Genomic DNA, 16,428 nt, shown 5'->3' on the forward strand with positions numbered 1-16,428 from the left:
AGTGATATATCGTTCATACTACCTTAACTGGGACTGGTCATCTCGAGACACCACATACTAGGCTCGGTGCGGTACGCTGGTCTCACCGTCAACTGTAGTGAACACAATGTTGTGGTGATTGGTGAACACGATAAGTTAATTAAAGGGGTGTGATGAAATATGACAAGACACTTCTCGTGCTACTGAATGTTTTAGTGTTGCTCGGAGGAGCAGACGTGATTTCATGCTGCGCCACTGTCCCTGAGACCTCCAGACGGTCAGCCACAATATCAATTTGAGGTGACGAGACCTGGAAACGCGCTCTGGAACTCGACAAGTTGCAACCCCCAGATCACTCTCTTATCTCCCCTTACGGCGACGACTCTTACTCTTGCCAAAAACATGAGTATTCCCATATTGCGACTGCAGAATCACCGCGGAAAATGCATCTCGTGAAGCCATTATGGCTTACCCATGGAGGTGATACCCCCGATCTCTCCGCAACGGACATGAACCCTTTTGTTCGCGCGTTGATGGCTGACCCCCAATCTAGGCGAACTCAAAGATTTCGAAGTCTACAGCTGCCATGTCTCTGCTGATGGCAAACGGCTGGTAACAGCCGCCGGAGGTACGCGTTGTTGTGCCTCACTTATAGAGGTCCCGCTAACCACGACTATATAGACGGCTTTGTGCGAATCTGGTCGACGGATGCGGTCTACAAGGTCTCAGATCCAGAATATACCGGGCCCAAACAACTCGCAGCGATCAGCAATCACACGGGGACTATCCATACCGTCCGCTTCTCGGGGAACAACAGGTATCTTGCGTCCGGCGCAGACGATCGCATCGTCTGCGTTTATACTTTGGATCCGAATCCTCCTCCAGCGGCATTTGGTACGTTAGAAAGGCTTGGTGCAGTCCACAACCAGAACGGTGGATTGCTTATCAAATTGGACCGCCGTGTTCGTTATCAAGATTGCATTCACTAACGCATGGTAGGGTCAAGCGAAGAACCACCCGTGGAGAATTGGCGCGTCTTTCGCCGATTGATCGGACACGACAACGATGTACAGGACCTCGGTTGGTCCTACGATTCCTCGATTCTTGTCTCGGTCGGACTCGACTCCAAGGTGGTGGTTTGGTCCGGACACACGTTTGAGAAGCTGAAAACGTTGGTACAACATCAGAGTCACGTCAAAGGGATCACATTTGATCCCGCAAACAAATACTTCGCAACTGCTAGCGACGACCGAACAGTCAAAATCTACCGATTTACCTCCCCAACTCCGAACTCGACTGCTCAAGACCAAGTCAATAACTTCGTTCTCGAGCATTCAGTTTCAACACCCTTCATCTCCTCCCCTCTTACGACATATTTCCGAAGATGTTCTTGGTCACCAGACGGGAACCACATTGCGGCAGCGAACGCGGTGAACGGCCCAGTGAGCTCAGTTGCCATCGTCAATCGCGGTAGTTGGGACAGCGATATCAACTTGATTGGCCATGAGCGTCCCGTGGAGGTGTGCGCATTCTCGCCTCGAATGTTCTACCGAGAGCCTTGGACTGCCGAGCAAACCGCACAAGGAAGTGCTCCACCAGCAGTGACAGTGATTGCTTGCGCAGGTCAAGACAAGACGCTGAGCATTTGGAACACGAGCTTCGCACGGCCCTTTGTCATTACCCATGAGCTCACGCAAAAAGCCATTTCAGACGTCGCCTGGGCTCCGGACGGGGAAACTCTGTTTCTGACAAGCCTTGACGGCAGCATTCTCGTTGCGATGTTTGAGCCCGGTGAGCTGGGATTCGCCGCGCCACTCACAGAAATCGAAAAGAGCCTTTCCAAATTCGGGGCTGGCCGAAAAGCTGGAGTCAGCGAGGGTCCCGAAGCTCTTCGTCTGGAAGAAAGCAGCAAGGCTGGGGAACTCAAGGGTGCCCAGGGCCGAATGGGAGAACTCATGGGTGACCCGGGATCCCATGTGCCCCAAACAAACGGCGTGAACGGCGTGGCTAAGACGAATGGCATCACTATCGCCAACACACCCGGACCGAGCACAGGCTCACCTGCGCCACAGCAACCTCCTCAGGATCCTCGTATCGAGGATCTAAAAAGCCGGATCACATACACCAAGGAGGGCAGAAAGAAGATTCGACCGATGCTGATATCAACCTCCTCTTCCCTAGCCGAATCCTCTCTCCCACAGACTCAACTAGTATCAGGCTCAGCCCAGAACGCCAGGAGTGACGCCCCGCATCAGATCCTCGACCTATCCAAAGCATATGATGGATTCCCCAAAGGTGGATTGACCGGTTTGCTCGTCGGCAACAAGCGCAAGTTTGCCGAGATCGAAGGGGATGAGGAACGAAGAGTGGAAAAGCGGCTGGCAGGCGCTGTGCGGGATGGAGGGGCGCCAGTTGTTATGAACAGTGGCGACGGATTAATTCCACCTAGTCTTGCGACTCAGGCGGCAGGCTCCATTGCCCCTGGCGTCCTTCGGCCGGCCATGATGAATCCAAGCTTGTCTGTCAGCCAAATCAGACTTGCTGTTCCACAAGTTCGCGCGTCAATAGTAAGGACAATGGACGGCGCCGATCCCACAGCTACAGAGGGCGCAAAACCTGCGGATGATTCTGTCAGGTTGGAAGTCAAGAACTCGTTTGCGCCTTCACGGACGGGCAGGGCACAAGATCGAGATCCAGCTCGGGTGGCCTGCACGAAATCCGACCAAGCACTCTGGCAAGACTATTTACCTAAACAAGCTCTCCTCACCACCGGAAACCCGAACTTCTGGGCCGTAGCATGCGAGGATGGATCAATCTACATCTGGACTCCCGCAGGACGCCGGCTATTGAACGCACTAGTGCTCGAGTCGCAACCAGTCATCCTAGATTGCCGCGGTTGGCACTTGATGTGCATCAGCGCAGTTGGTCTCGCGTATGTATGGAACATCAAGACTCTCTCCGCCCCTCACCCTCCCGTATCCCTCGCGCCCGTTCTCGACTGTGCCATCCAGTCCCAAGGACCTCATCTCACGGGTTCCCCTGGCATCATCTTCGCACGACTGAACTCCGAAGGCCGGCTTGTTGTCGCTCTCTCAAACGGGGATGGCTACACATACTCTCCCGCAATGTTTGTCTGGCAACGTCTTAGCGAGTCTTGGTGGGCAGTCACTAGTCAATATTGGAACACCACCGATTCGTCCATTGGCAAGTTGCAATCGTCCTCGCCCTCGAACGGTCAGGCGAAGAACGCCGAGTCATCGGATATGTTGGCTCCTGAAAATTTGTCGGCAGGTATCATTCCACTTCTAGAGCGGAATACTACGAATCACACATTGTTGCGTGGCCGCGCATTCTTCCTCCAGCGGTTGATCAAGGCTTTACTTGTCGCAGAAGGCTTCGAGGGCTTCGAGGCAAGCGCTTCAGTCGCACATCTAGAGAATCGCGTTGCCGCTGCTCTGTCGCTCGGTGCTAAGGACGAGTTCCGAGTCTATCTTCTCATGTATGCACGGCGGTTGGGCGCCGAGGGGCTAAAAATCAAGGTACAGGAGCTCCTTGGCAGCTTACTCGGGGATGGCATCGATGATCTCGACCCAAACGATGTGGATATGGCTCAACCAGCCGAGAAAGAGAAAGGGTGGTTCAGCACGGAGCAAGAGATCTGCGGATGGAACCGGCGGCAATTGCTGAAGGAGGTAGTCTTGGTTCTGGGTAAGTTGACCTATCCCATTTTAATGACCGTTTGAAACTAACATGCATGATAGGCAAGCATCGTGACTTGCAACGGACGACTGTTCCATTTGCCCGACTGTTAGGCGTTATCGATGAACAGGCTCCAGCATCGGACGAGGCGATGGCTGTGGATACTACGACATAATGGTGTATAACTCGGCTAGGGGTGTTTGTTGAATTTGCTTTGGGTATTAGCAGGTGCACAGGGTGTCGACAGCGTCATCCAGGGCGTATACTCTATTCTGTTCATGTAATCCTAACTCATAGACAATGGATCTAGTCGAGTCTGTAGCCGACAGGCCAACTAATTAACACACACACGGTGACGAGCCGTTGCAAACCCCCAGGGTCAAACCCCCTAGAATCATTCTCTCGGCCTACCTTTCCCCTAGACAATCCCAGCCGCACGGCTCCTTACGAAATATTATCTGCTTGGACATTTCAACTTCGTACTTGTGCAGCTAACGTTAAGTGATTGCCTTACGGGGGAATTGCCCATAGATCGCTTACAAGAATGGTTGATTCAGAGAATAGTACCAGGGATCGAAAACCGAACTACGACTGACAATGCCGTCGACCACGGTACGACACGTCGTGCTGCAATACGGTGCTTCAATGGTACTACTCGATCTTCATTTCCAAGTCTTCATTTCTATTCCTTATAAAAGCGACGAGCATGGATTTGAGTTTGCGAATCTTTTTAATTCTCAATTTGAATCACGGTGAATTGCATGACTGTTATTGAAGCTTATCATCACGATGAACCAAAACAAGGTGGATATGATCCCTTTCAATATTAAAAATACTCTCTCACGCTCAACCTAGCTGAATCTAGAAGATTTGAACGACGACGTGCTTTGCGTGGTCGCCGATCACCTTTCCGGCAATGACTTGGCTACCCTCCGCTACACCTCTCGTCGCCTTGCTGCCGGAACCGCTCGTTCCTTCAGGGCTCGTTTCGTTGTCCATCGACGGCTGGTTTTCAGCGAATACCCTTTACAGCGCGAAGTCCTCCGCTTAATCAGCAGGCCGTATCTAAGAAAGCAAGTTCGTACGCTCACCATTCAATCCCATCACTGTTGGTGCATCACAGCCTGGTACACCCAGACTATGCCGTCCCTGGTGGCGCTGTTGGAGCTTGTAAACCCTCGTACGATCCGGATTCAGCTCGAACCATCGCGATCCGAGTGTCCGCTGCTGTACACTTTATCACAGGAATGGGAAGTAGGGGTCAAGCTCCTGAAGGCAGCCGTTAAGGAGGCCAGCGGTTGCCAGTCAACAGAAGTAATTGTGGAAGAACCGTATATGCCCCTATTTGATTACAATACCCGCTATGCCGAATACTGACTACCAAATAGGGATTGGAAGAATATTATTCAACCTAGGTAAGCCGGACGACCGCTTCGGACCTCGAAGTGTATAGGACTGACAAATAGGCTAGATGGACGCGCCCTAGGCCCGGGATGTCTCTCCTATCTGGTTTTGCTCTAACCTGGTTCTTCAGGTACGGATTTTCTTAAATTCACTACAATTCTCTAATCAATTTTTGCCTAGCAAACAGTGGGAGGAATCCATCGAGCTGAGGGGCAGAGATCACCTGTCTTGAGTCGATTGTTTCTACCTAGCGTCCGGTTGTAATCGCGGCTTTTATGGATATCGGTTTAAGAGCGGCTTAATTTCTCATTCATTTTCTGCCGCATACCATCATACTTCAGTGGTAACTGGCAGACGCCACAAGAATCGCTCAAGTTGTAAGAATTATGGCACCAAGTCCTTTCCATAGCTGCCGAGCCAGTTAACAAATACCACAATTAGGATTGAATACTATTGTCGCCGTAATCTATGCCCGCATGGGTTGAAGCCATTTCAACAGAACATGAATACGATGCCTCAACTGCCTACCGTCCATTGTTCCTGGACAAGACGAGCACAAAACAAACCCCGAAACCAGTCCAAATTGTCCAAGCCGCAGTTCAGTGGAAGGTGTTTGTTCACAGGACCACAGACATTAATATTATTGCGTGTCTGAAGGTTTGCTGGGTGAGCAATGCGCATTTGCCACTGAAGGAAACTTCATTGATATACTATGATGTTTCCTGTACGCGTCAGTTACGCCGATTCAGCATTCTTCCATCCTGGACAGCAGCACTCGCCTTCGGTATAAATCAAGCTTCAGGTCCTCGGAAATACCTCGAGATCTTTCTCTTTCTCCAAGTCTGCAATCATGAACTTTAATTCTCCCCTCGTCCTCCGCCTTGGTTACAGCCACAGAAAGTTATACTCGGCAAATTTGACTGTTCATCCGCTCGATAGCGCTTCTCAATAATTCCACTGGTGAAGCCGGACTCAGCCTCCGCGCCGGTATATTGCCAAAGATTATTTCGCGAATTTATGCATGCGCTATTATAACAATTGTCTATGTCAACAAATACGTGGCCACCCGTACCACTTGGTTCGGCAAAAATTTAGTTGAGAACAAGATCAGAGTCTGGGCAGCGCAGCACATCCTTCGAAATCGTATCGGAACCCCCCATCCTAACCACCCATGCGGACAATTGCCCGGAGGAAGATATAGAGGCAGTGCAAGAGAAGTGCAACGACTACTAGTACCGGCATCTCCCAAAAAGATACACTAAAGAGTAGATCGGGGGTGCCAGCAGCATGAGGTCCAGAGGTGAATGCGATATCTTGAGGAGCGGATAATCCTCCAGAAGAGGGACCAAGCCCTCGTTGTTTCGGCACCGTAAGTCTGGAACCAATGGAAGGTTATCATAATGATTACTAAACTGCATATTAGGGATTCGGAAGCGCTTCTGGAGGGTGCAACTGGTGGACGCACTGATATGACGTGGTTTTCCTTGCAGCATATGGCCTTTGAACGCAAAGCACCCTTGGTTTACTGTAATAATCTAGAGAGTTCCGCCTACAATCTGTACATTGCAAAGTGCCGAGACTCAGATACGAACAGTTCTGATATTGCGCTAAAGGTAATTGGGTTGTTGTCGCCAAAATGCTGCCTTCAACAGGAACGGAACCTGTGCCACTCCCTTCAGACTTTGTCCTCGGGACGGACAACATCATGCGTAATGTCCTCCACGGTGGTCTTCTCTCCCCTTTTCTGAGCCTCAATCACCTCCTCAACCTCCCTATCCAGCCTCGAATTGCCCTTGGTGGTCTTCCACGGCTGGGGTCCATCCTTGGAGAAGAGGTGCTCGATTTCCTCGATGGTCTTTCCACACGTCTCCGGATAAGCAATGAAGAAATGACCCGCTGCGGCGAAGCACAAGACACCGAAGATGATGAACGTCTTCCAGAGAATGTTTCGGAATGCCGGTGGGATGAACATCCCTAGGGCAAAATTGAATAGCCAGTTGCCTAGGGAAGCGATACCCATCCCGGTGGCTCGAGTACCAAGGGACCAAACCTCAGCCGCGTAGATCCAGCACACGGGCGCGAGTGTGAGAGCGTAGGCGATGATCAGTAGGTATGAAAAGGCAATCACAGTACTGCTCGCTCCCCCTGAAACCTTCATCAGAACGTTTAAGTTGCCGCCAACACCCTCGGGAACGTAGGTGTAACGGGCTCCCAGCACACTGCCAACAACAATATGGCAGATACCCATAGCAATTGCGCCATATACCAATAGCGTACGACGGCCGATCTTATCGACGAAGAAGAACATTATCGAGGTGAAGATGATGAATAGCGCGTATTGGACTCCAGAGGAGATGAGATTGATGTTGCCTTCCAATCCAGCCATTTGGAAAACATACACGATGTAGTATGTCATCACGTTCGCCCTTATGAATAGTCAGCATGGGGATATCGACCATAAGGACAGATAAGAAAGACACGGATGGATGAATGGAGGGGTTCTGGACGATCAGGCATAACGTCCTAGTTGAATGGGCCAAAATGTGCCCTTGAGGAAATTCAATACGTACCCGCTCATCTGTTGCCATGCTTGCACGGTGAAACCGGCAAGAGTACGTTTCCACATCCCGTTCTTGACAAACTTCCGCCACCCGGCTTTGCCCTCCTCTCTTTCTGCTCGCAGCACGGTCAAGATCTCTTCGAACTCCGCAATCACCAGAGGATCGTCGACACGACCGTTCGCCTGGATCTGGGCCAAAACAAAGATCGCCTCCTCAGTTCTGTCCACTTTCGCCAGCCAGCGCGGTGAGCGAGGTAGGAAAGGAAGTCCGATCATGAGCATGATGCAAGGGACGAACTGCAGCCCCCAAGCAGTGCGGAAGGAGGCTGGTCCATCAATAAAGGAGCAGCCGTAGCCGATGAAGAACATGATGAGAATGCCCCATTCAATAGCCAACTGCTGGATCATGATGATCGCACCTCGCTTGTCCTTCTTTGCGACCTCAGCGAGGTACACGGGGACTTGAGAGCTGGTGATGCCAACAGTCACTCCATTCAAAATGCGACCAGCGATCAACATCCCTTGGTTGGTAGTAGCAACTTGCACGGCAGTGCCGACAAGCCACCATAAACATGCGAACATGATTGAGTCTCGACGGCCGATCTTGTCAGAGATGGGGCCGGCTATGATGGATCCAAGGACGGAGCCAGCCGCAAGAGCAGATCCAATGGCGCCCTGTTGGACGCCATGCGGGTTGTTGAAGTAATCGATGTACTGTGGTGTGATGACGATGGCGGACATGGAAGAGATATCGAAACCGAAGCTTAGAAAGGGTCAGTTGAGCATTCACAGAGTATGTCTTGTGTATTCATACAGCATCCCGCCCATGGTCGCGACACATGCTAGGAAGTAGATATTGTAAATCTTCGGGAACTAGGACGCGTCAGTATACTGATACTGTGAACGCGTCGGTCCTCCATACACTTGGTAGTTTGACCGCCATCTTGAACCCTTCGACGGCTGCTCGCCTTCTGCTATTACAACTGTTCGATGTTTACTTCACCTCTGAAGCACAACTTTAGGAAAGTTTAGATTGTAGACTCCGGCAAGACCAATATAAGAAGTCTTCGACTCCTCCACTTCCCCGCGGCTTCTCCATGGAATCGTCGCCCCACGTTTGACCCGACGGAATGATTGAAGACGGGCGAGGATCTGCAGAGACAGGCCCTTCTTCATCTTAGACTTTCCAGTAGGATGGTTCTCCAAAACGATGCAACTCCATCTCCCCCGCATCCCCATGTCCGCGAGTCCCGGAGATGATCCGTTTCTAGGGGATAGCGCTGGCATAGCGAATAGCGGCGTCCCAAATACTAAAGTGGTTTCCTTAGTGGTTGGTAGTCTTGGTACCCAGCGCCTGTCCTTTCGGCTTTCGGAGACATGCCGACTGCTGTGGATGAATGGGCGACGGTCCTACATCAGAAGATTTATGACGTTGCATCGGGCAAGATATCGATAGGGAATTGGTCGAGACTCTAGTGGTGTCCAAGACCAGCGCCGTTGACCAGCAGACGCTAAAATCGAAAGACATGCAGCCCTAGATTTGGCGTAGCATGCCGAGGCTTTTAGCCGATGATGGAACGGTCCACAAGCTTCCGCCAATCAGCCACCGAAATTGCTTTTATTTAATCCCCCAAGAAGGATTGTAGAATACGAGAAAGTCTAGAATACCATACTCGTCAGCCTTATCAGTGTCATAATTAGAGCATTCAATTGCTCTTAATCAAGAAGCGCTGCGTACTGCAGCCAAGGTCCCTTTCCCACTGACCTAGACACCTAAACGCTTCAGTAGCCTCAAACAAATACTTACTACGGGTCAGTCACATGAGGATACTAATTTTCCCGCGAAATATCTCCGTGATGCCGAGCTTGGCACCCTGAATTCCCGATGATCGGCTGACCCTGGAGATGCTTCCGAAAGTGGAAATTCCGGTGGTCATTTACCCGGAGTGTGGAGACTGTGGAGACTGGGGAGCTGCCGAACTGGGGATGAACTTCTCTCTACTGAGCTGCAATTCCGAATCCATCACAAGTTCACAATAGTGAATAGCCATTGAAGAGACAGGCATACGTACCACATGTAATTGGCACCATCCATTTCTTGCAGTGGCGAGGGTACGCTAATGCTATACACTTGATGGGTATCATGCAAGTACCATCAAGATTAAATGGGGTGAACATGAGAGAAGGAGCCTAACCAGCCCATGAACAATAAGCTTTGACCCTAAACATGCGAGGCTTGCAGCTGCAGCCAGCGAATCCCGAGACCTCTGCAAGCGACTAAATTTGAATCCCTGGGGACTGGTGATATAGGCGTAGAGTTTTCGGAAGTGTCGTAGAGGCGTGGGCAAGTTGTAAACAGCCGAGTTAGAAAAGTTCCCGACGTGGCATCTTGTGTATATGCCGAAGAGGCCGGTTCGCGGTTGAGCAGCGCTTGCTTCTAATGCCATCTTCCCCAAATCGGAAGACCACCGAAGTCACTGACAGTCGAAATCACAGATAGGGTGCGTTACGCTGCTTGCAGACGAATGCTGATCGAAATTGATAAGAGGGGTATCTCGAAAAACGCTGGATAGCTCATCATAAAGCTAGACCGGATCCATTGACCGTCCATCGATACGGGGCCAGTATCTCCTGCGCTCGGGTCTGCCCTTCATTCCGTCCGCCGAATCCTCTGACCTGCCGAATCGTCGATCGCATCACTTTGCAAAATTTCCTCTACGCCAATATGTTAGTGTCGTTCAACGGCGGCATTTCGGGGCACGTACCTGGTATTCGGTATGCAAGGTCACCACGCACGCCTCGTGGGCTCTCGTCACCGTCTCACACGCCGTAATCACACTCATGCTGGTGTTGTCTCGAAGTTTGTCCGCGATCAACAGCAATATGAGGCTGCCCTGAAGCAGCTGGATCCCGAAGAACCACGGCATAAAACTCAGATCCGGATCGTACTGGAGGATCTTCTCGGTCGCCTCCGCCGCCTTGATCCCGTGCGCCGCAGCGGCGAAAAAAGGCTCGGAGAATACCCACGGATCGGCTCCGTTGAACAATGAGAGTGGATCCCATTTGCCGTTGACAAGGATATGCAACGTGTTCATCACCTGTGTCCCGTAGGCGATGACCTTCCGCGTGTGCAGATCCGATTCCTTGGATCCTGACTGGTCCCCCTCTTCATCCAGGATGCAGAACCGCTGGGTTTCGAAGATCTGGAGACTGTCCCCATAGCCTTTCAGCCGCTGGGTGATCTCCTGCGCTTGCTCATCGATACCGGCGCTGGTAAGCCGGGGCATGAACCGCGCGTGGTTTCGGGCATAGTTGAGGTCGATGATTTCGCCGAGGATGGTCATGAGCGGAAGGAAGAAGCCGAAGATGCTGTGGTCGGTGCAGGAGACCGGAGGGCCTAGTTCGCGGGGGATGAAGGGCGTGGTATATTCATCGCCACTTTGCCAGATCGTGTCGTCAACAGGCTGGTAGAGAGCGTCGCATTCCGCGTCGAGGAGAAAGAGGGGCTTGTTGTAACATAGTGATAGATGTCTATCTACGGCAAAGAGAATCCACCAGGTCCGTCGCCGCTCCTCGCGCTCCTCTTCGGTGATGAGCGACGACTCGTGTTTCGGCCCATCCTCGACGACTTCCCGGTTCAGGCCGAGTTCCCGTGCGAGAGACCAGGCAACGTTCCACCATCTGATGCTGGATGCCTTGAACTCGCTGGCGGAAACAACGGTGGCAAGGTGGATATACGTAATCACATCATCCAGTGTGGTATCGGCGAGCGAGCTTATATTCTCCTCCCTCCCTGGCACTGGAGAGCTGAGGAAGCCTCCAGGTAACCTCTCCTCAAAGTACGAGCCACTCACCGGGAGTAGGGAAGTCCGGTTTGGTCGCAGAAGCTCTAGAAACAGGTCTAGCAGCTTCTCTGTGAGTTTTCTTCGCGCATTTGGAGGAGATGATAGCTCGGAGGCATCACTGGTATGCGCGCCGATCCAGAGAAGACTGACTAGCAGTGCTGGACTGCATGCCCGGGGGTTCATCGGGTGTAGAATTGAGCCTTTGCGGAAGATGTGGGCGATCACATAAGGCGAAGAAGGGTGAAGAAATCGAGGGGACATGCTTCGGAAGTATTCGTCGAGGAGGTCGCATGCTAGGGTCGCTGTCATGAATGATTGTATAAACGGCCAGCACGGCAATAAGACAGGGTATTTGAGATGTGGCATATCATGGTCTTGCCGTACACTTCCCATCCCGAATGCATCTTGTGAAAAGGCAAGAGAGATTCCCTGCTGGTCCTGAGGCCACATGGGAGGAGGTGATGCGTCAAACATGGGGACTTCTGCGGCCTTTTGCCAATCGAGTTGGGCAGGCGGTGATTCAGATGATTCCAACCCATCAGGACCGGAGAAATTGTAGAGATTGGCATGGCTGGGTGAGGTAGCTGTCGTGTTGTGGTCCATTAGCTTGGTAGGCGGCGACATTCCACTTCCATTGACAGCAGTCGAATGACCAGAGATAGACTCTGGGTTGGCGGTTGACGACACAGACGGTGATCGCTGCGGAGATGCTGGCGTAGCAATCGATTGACTTTGGGATGTCGTATGGGCCTGGCTAAGCTGCTTCTCTTTCTGTGTCCTTCTCCCCCGCTTCTTGGGCTCTCTGTAGTATCCGCACGGCAATGAGAGTTCTTGAATGGTTCCAGATCAGCATGTTTTCAGGCATAATTGTCAAGTATAATTACCATTGCAGTGCCGGCAGGGAAACTCGCCATCGCATTTTGTTCTTAGACGGTAGCACTCGTCGCATGCCTTGCTGACCCTCTGCCGCTGGAGGGAATGAGATCTAAACCGGACAGGCTTTTTGATTCCCTGCAATTGTTCCATTGTGGGGGAGGCACTGGAGAAGGTCGACGGCCGATCAGTCAAGAGTCAAGACGGATGGGCTGCACGCTGCAAACACATGCGGTACGTAGTTACGCACCGGGAGCGGGAAAATTGGGGAAATCAGGACCCCGAATGAAAACGAGGAAGTTAAGAATCGACTTAGCACGTTTGCAGGTTCTCCGCACTATGTGGTCCCCACGATATCCCCGCCTGCAATGTTTGGATGAGACGGACTGGCGGAGCGTCTAACAGTGGACGGAATAGTGCCGAAATGTCTAGACTCGAGAGGGAATCCGCTTAGGACTTAGGGCGGTCGGGAGTCAGAACGTCAAGATTCAAGAAACGCGCGGCGAATCGACCCTGACCAAGAAAGAGGGGACATTGGGTACTGTGTCCTAGTGACCACCGGCATCGCTGTCACAATATGCGTGCATTACTCCCGTCAAGGGTTCATTCGGAGTCAATATGGCATTCAGTATTCATCTTAAGACGCGCAGCGCCTGTTTGTCTCAGATGCCGTGACTCCGTCCTTACTGCCCAGACGCTACCAGTATTAGTGAGCAAGCCGCTGATCACAATTCCACACGTGAAAAAGTTTAGTGTCCTGGAAGTAATACTCTAGATATCTGGACATTTGTGAGAATTGAGAGCGTTCAATAGCCGGGCAGATATAGGCAGAAGGAGCCTCGTCCGGAGGAGCCGAACCGTGGTTGTCCACCAATCGTCTGGTGCGATGAATGAAAAGTTCGATTCTTCGACCTGGACTCCTGGAGCGTCTACCCAGTCATTATCGTCTTTTGGCAATTGGCAAGCAATATCCTTGCTCCCAGCGAGTAGGCACCTTAGTCGCCGAGCGGGTCGCCTGGGTGAAAATGAAAGTCCTGTATGCATCATGCTGCTTTTGGTATTGAAGGAGGACGCTAGATCCAGCAGCTTTTCATGATTAAAGATTGGATTAAAGAACTGCAAAGGGAACGTCCACCTCATATCTTCCTCTCATCCTCTTCATCCGTGGTTCGTATCAACGTTCCTACATCAACCGAGACAGTCGACGGAGAGGCATTGTCGTGCAGCGCTCGTACCTCCTCGAGCTGGACACATTAATATACCATAGACGACGCAGGCGTGCCTGGCTTGATTGCCCAGAAGGTCCATAACGCTTGAACTTAAAATCTCCCCTTGTGCTCACCGACCAACGAAAAATCCGTGTCTTCGTCGGACATTGGAGGCTCAGACCTTATTTCGACCACGCCAGGTAACTGAAGGTACTCCCTCCTTATACAAGTTGAGCGACGAAAGAGCCAAAAATGGAAAGCCAGATGATGACCATAAAAATCTCATACAAAGCACAGCGGGAGGCTTGTCCAGCTGTGTTGGACGTATTTAGTATTATTGGCTTCGCCCCCCATCCTGAACGTCTCTCGTCGCGTTTCATTCCTCCTTCAAGTTTCTTGAATATAGTCGTTCATTTCCTAAATCCAAGTCTTGTCTCGGCGTATGAAGACTAATCTTTCCTAGATTTGGACCGCGAAATAATGCCGAAGAATCATGGACAGTACACCGTCCTTAGAGCTGAGTTGGTCCATTTTGAGTTCGATCCGCCTCGTGAGCCTGCTCACCAGTGCGCCAAAGCACATCACTTCCTCATCTTCAGGCTACTGATGCTTGCCATTGTCAGAACCTGCGCCTTGATTGCAGCCTTCCGAGTCTTCATTATTGATTGGTCCTCCGGGCGTTGGGAAACAAACATAAACTGCTTTCATACCGGCTATTTAATCGCGATTGCTTGTAGAACAGTAGAGCGCGTACTTATTGCCGAAAAGGTTGCTCTTAGCGTATTGCGAATCCCGATGTGTCTTTGAAGAGGGCGGGTGTTTCGTTTGGGGAGATTCCCTTAAAAGCACGGGAAGTAGACTGGCCACACTGGCCATAATTAGTATTACTAGGACTTGCACCCACAGTTTCCAGGAGGCTGAGAAGGGGACCGGAGCGGCTGGAGGATTCGATCAGGTCGTTTATGCTTTGGAACGACGAAATGTATACGTAAGATGAACTATTGACATGAACAAAGCGCCCTTGTGAGCGGAAAACAACAGCATGGAAAGTCCTTCTATTTTGACCGACTACAGTCCGAAATCTTATAAAGATTTCTAGAAGGGAGATCTAACGCCACCGACGCTGGTACTTCTATTGACAACACTCTCACGACCATCTAGGTCTAATATTCCCACCTATCCTCCTCCAAAACTGATTTCTTCCCATCCACCACCCAGCCAACCCCCCCATAGTCAAGCCCGACATCATAACCACTCTCCATAACACCATCCCTTGCCACTTCGCCCGCGTTTCCACCTCGGAATACCGCATATTCCCAAAACTTACCCTAGCATACTGCGTTGCCCATCCAAGACGTGGCACGTACAAGCTCAGCCACTCCTCGACGTGCTTCCGGAACAGGTACCAGCGGGATCGGACGTCCGCACGCATTTCTTGGTAGTTGCGAATTGCCAGGTCGTTGATTGCAGCGGTGTCCGGGTGGCGTTGAGCGGAATAGGCGGCGAGCGCAGTGCTGCGGGCTTGAGCAGAGGAATCGCCCTTCGACGACGAGGCGGGCGTCCCAGTCTGCGATGCAGTCGCAGAATATTGATCTAGGATCTCGAAAAGCACGCGTACGTCTTCCATCCCGGTGTTCATACCTTGACCGTAGAATGGGACCATGGCATGAGCTGCGTCGCCTACAATAACGACGCTGGAGCCGAAGTGGTACGGCGTGCATTTGATCGATATCAATGGCAAATGCGGATTCTCCTTGTACTGCCTCACCGCATCCTCTTCCGTGATAAGATCCGGGATGATGCCAGGATAATTCTTCTGGAAGAACGGGATCACTGACCGCGGGTCCTGATCTAATTGTTCGAACTTCTCGGCCTGGAGGAAAAGCGTGCACGTGAAACTCGTGTCCAGGTTCGGGATCGCGAGGAACATGTGCGACCCGGCCGGCCAAATGTGGAAATGGTTGGGTGAAATCCGGAATCCGCCCGTCACCGATGGGGGGATCTGAAACTCACACCAAAGGGTGTCAATGTATTCTTGCTGGTAGTTCAATCGCGCGAACTTCATCAGATGATACCGCACGGCGGAATGTGCCCCGTCCGCTCCGATCATGAAGTCAAAATCCACTTCCGCTTCGTCATGCGCTTGGCTCGTCTCGCTGTTCCCGTGTGGAGTGCGTCGCTCGAACCAGGCCTTGTTCTTCCGAAAATCGGCACCAACGAGTTTGTGGTGGAAGAAGAATTTGACGTTGGGCATCGCCGCAAGGACATCGAGGAGCCTCTTGTTCAGCGCTCCGCGGTCGATGGCACGCTGGACCTGTTTTCGGTCAGTCGAATTGTTTCGAAACGAGTTTGTAAACCCACCCTCCCGTGGGCATCATATGCCTGCGCTTGGGAATACAGCTGGCCTTTGTGCTCTCCATGAATCATTCGGCCCTCAATGGGGATTGTAATATCAAAGATCGACTCCCGTAAACCCGGATAATTGGCATTTCGTATTCCATTAATCCCTCGTTCTGATATGGCCAAGTTGATAGATCGTGTGAAATTCAAGGGTATAGTCCGAGAGTCACGGAGGTCTGGATGAAGGACTCAGAGCTGGAGATGTAGAGGGTAGAGGCATTGAAAACACAATAACATAGATGGACTGAATAAAAACATAACGGAAATTCCTGAGTCAACAATAGAGTGATTCAATTGCAATGAAAGTATGTAACGACTGACCTCCACGGAGCTCATACACCTCGACGTCCTCTCCTCGTTGAGCGGCATATATCGCTGCTAAGGCGCCTACAGGACCGGCGCCAACCACAATCGTCTTCATCTTTCAAAGACCTCGACGCTCAGATATTATCGTTGTCAC

General features: G+C 51.5%; 5 protein-coding genes across 5 annotated transcripts; 2 read left to right on the plus strand and 3 right to left on the minus strand.

Moving 5' to 3' along the window:
* The first annotated feature begins 323 nt into the window (after positions 1-323).
* Positions 324-4,102, plus strand: P152DRAFT_407851 (Hira-domain-containing protein). The gene is made up of 5 exons (XM_033676906.1): positions 324-459; positions 533-607; positions 661-873; positions 979-3,687; positions 3,741-4,102. Exons 1-5 carry the CDS (start codon positions 423-425, stop codon positions 3,851-3,853), a joined length of 3,147 nt encoding a protein of 1,048 aa, XP_033538950.1. The 5' UTR covers positions 324-422; the 3' UTR covers positions 3,854-4,102.
* Positions 4,103-4,187: 85 nt separating this feature from the next.
* Positions 4,188-5,055, plus strand: P152DRAFT_486873 (uncharacterized protein; the record flags this gene model as incomplete). Its single annotated transcript, XM_033682090.1, has 2 exons — positions 4,188-4,482; positions 4,534-5,055. Exons 1-2 carry the CDS (start codon positions 4,468-4,470, stop codon positions 5,053-5,055), a joined length of 537 nt encoding a protein of 178 aa, XP_033538951.1. The 5' UTR covers positions 4,188-4,467.
* Positions 5,056-6,757: 1,702 nt separating this feature from the next.
* P152DRAFT_469775 (general substrate transporter) lies at positions 6,758-8,585 on the minus strand (the record flags this gene model as incomplete). Its single annotated transcript, XM_033680920.1, has 4 exons — positions 6,758-7,508; positions 7,653-8,405; positions 8,457-8,515; positions 8,565-8,585. 4 exons carry the CDS (start codon positions 8,583-8,585, stop codon positions 6,758-6,760), a joined length of 1,584 nt encoding a protein of 527 aa, XP_033538952.1.
* A 1,280-nt stretch (positions 8,586-9,865) lies between these two features.
* P152DRAFT_15310 (uncharacterized protein) lies at positions 9,866-12,822 on the minus strand. Its single transcript, XM_033673942.1, has 3 exons — positions 12,372-12,822; positions 10,408-12,317; positions 9,866-10,357 (listed from the first exon to the last, which is right to left on the minus strand). Exons 1-3 carry the CDS (start codon positions 12,511-12,513, stop codon positions 10,220-10,222), a joined length of 2,190 nt encoding a protein of 729 aa, XP_033538953.1. The 5' UTR covers positions 12,514-12,822; the 3' UTR covers positions 9,866-10,219.
* A 1,748-nt stretch (positions 12,823-14,570) lies between these two features.
* On the minus strand, positions 14,571-16,421 carry P152DRAFT_453901 (FAD/NAD(P)-binding domain-containing protein). Its single transcript, XM_033678478.1, has 2 exons — positions 15,930-16,421; positions 14,571-15,882 (listed from the first exon to the last, which is right to left on the minus strand). Exons 1-2 carry the CDS (start codon positions 15,993-15,995, stop codon positions 14,716-14,718), a joined length of 1,233 nt encoding a protein of 410 aa, XP_033538954.1. The 5' UTR covers positions 15,996-16,421; the 3' UTR covers positions 14,571-14,715.
* Between the last annotated feature and the right edge of the window lie 7 nt (positions 16,422-16,428).

Source organism: Eremomyces bilateralis, assembly GCF_010015585.1.
Source record: "Eremomyces bilateralis CBS 781.70 unplaced genomic scaffold P152scaffold_1, whole genome shotgun sequence".
In the NCBI taxonomy this organism is placed as follows: domain Eukaryota; kingdom Fungi; phylum Ascomycota; class Dothideomycetes; order Eremomycetales; family Eremomycetaceae; genus Eremomyces; species Eremomyces bilateralis.

Bases quoted from the DNA above. Each gene is read 5' to 3' on its own strand.
- P152DRAFT_453901 (XM_033678478.1), bottom strand. From the start codon at position 15,995: ATGATTCATGGAGAGCACAAAGGCCAGCTGTATTCCCAAGCGCAGGCA. The intron at 15,883-15,929 runs GTGGGTTTACAA...GACCGAAAACAG, and splicing joins CATATGATGCCCACGGGAGG to GTCCAGCGTGCCATCGACCG.
- P152DRAFT_15310 (XM_033673942.1), bottom strand. From the start codon at position 12,513: ATGGAACAATTGCAGGGAATCAAAAAGCCTGTCCGGTTTAGATCTCAT. The intron at 12,318-12,371 runs GTAATTATACTT...GAACCATTCAAG, and splicing joins TCCCTGCCGGCACTGCAATG to AACTCTCATTGCCGTGCGGA. The intron at 10,358-10,407 runs GTACGTGCCCCG...ATATTGGCGTAG, and splicing joins CCTTGCATACCGAATACCAG to AGGAAATTTTGCAAAGTGAT.
- P152DRAFT_407851 (XM_033676906.1), top strand. From the start codon at position 423: ATGCATCTCGTGAAGCCATTATGGCTTACCCATGGAG. The intron at 874-978 runs GTACGTTAGAAA...AACGCATGGTAG, and splicing joins TCCTCCTCCAGCGGCATTTG to GGTCAAGCGAAGAACCACCC. The intron at 3,688-3,740 runs GTAAGTTGACCT...CATGCATGATAG, and splicing joins GGAGGTAGTCTTGGTTCTGG to GCAAGCATCGTGACTTGCAA.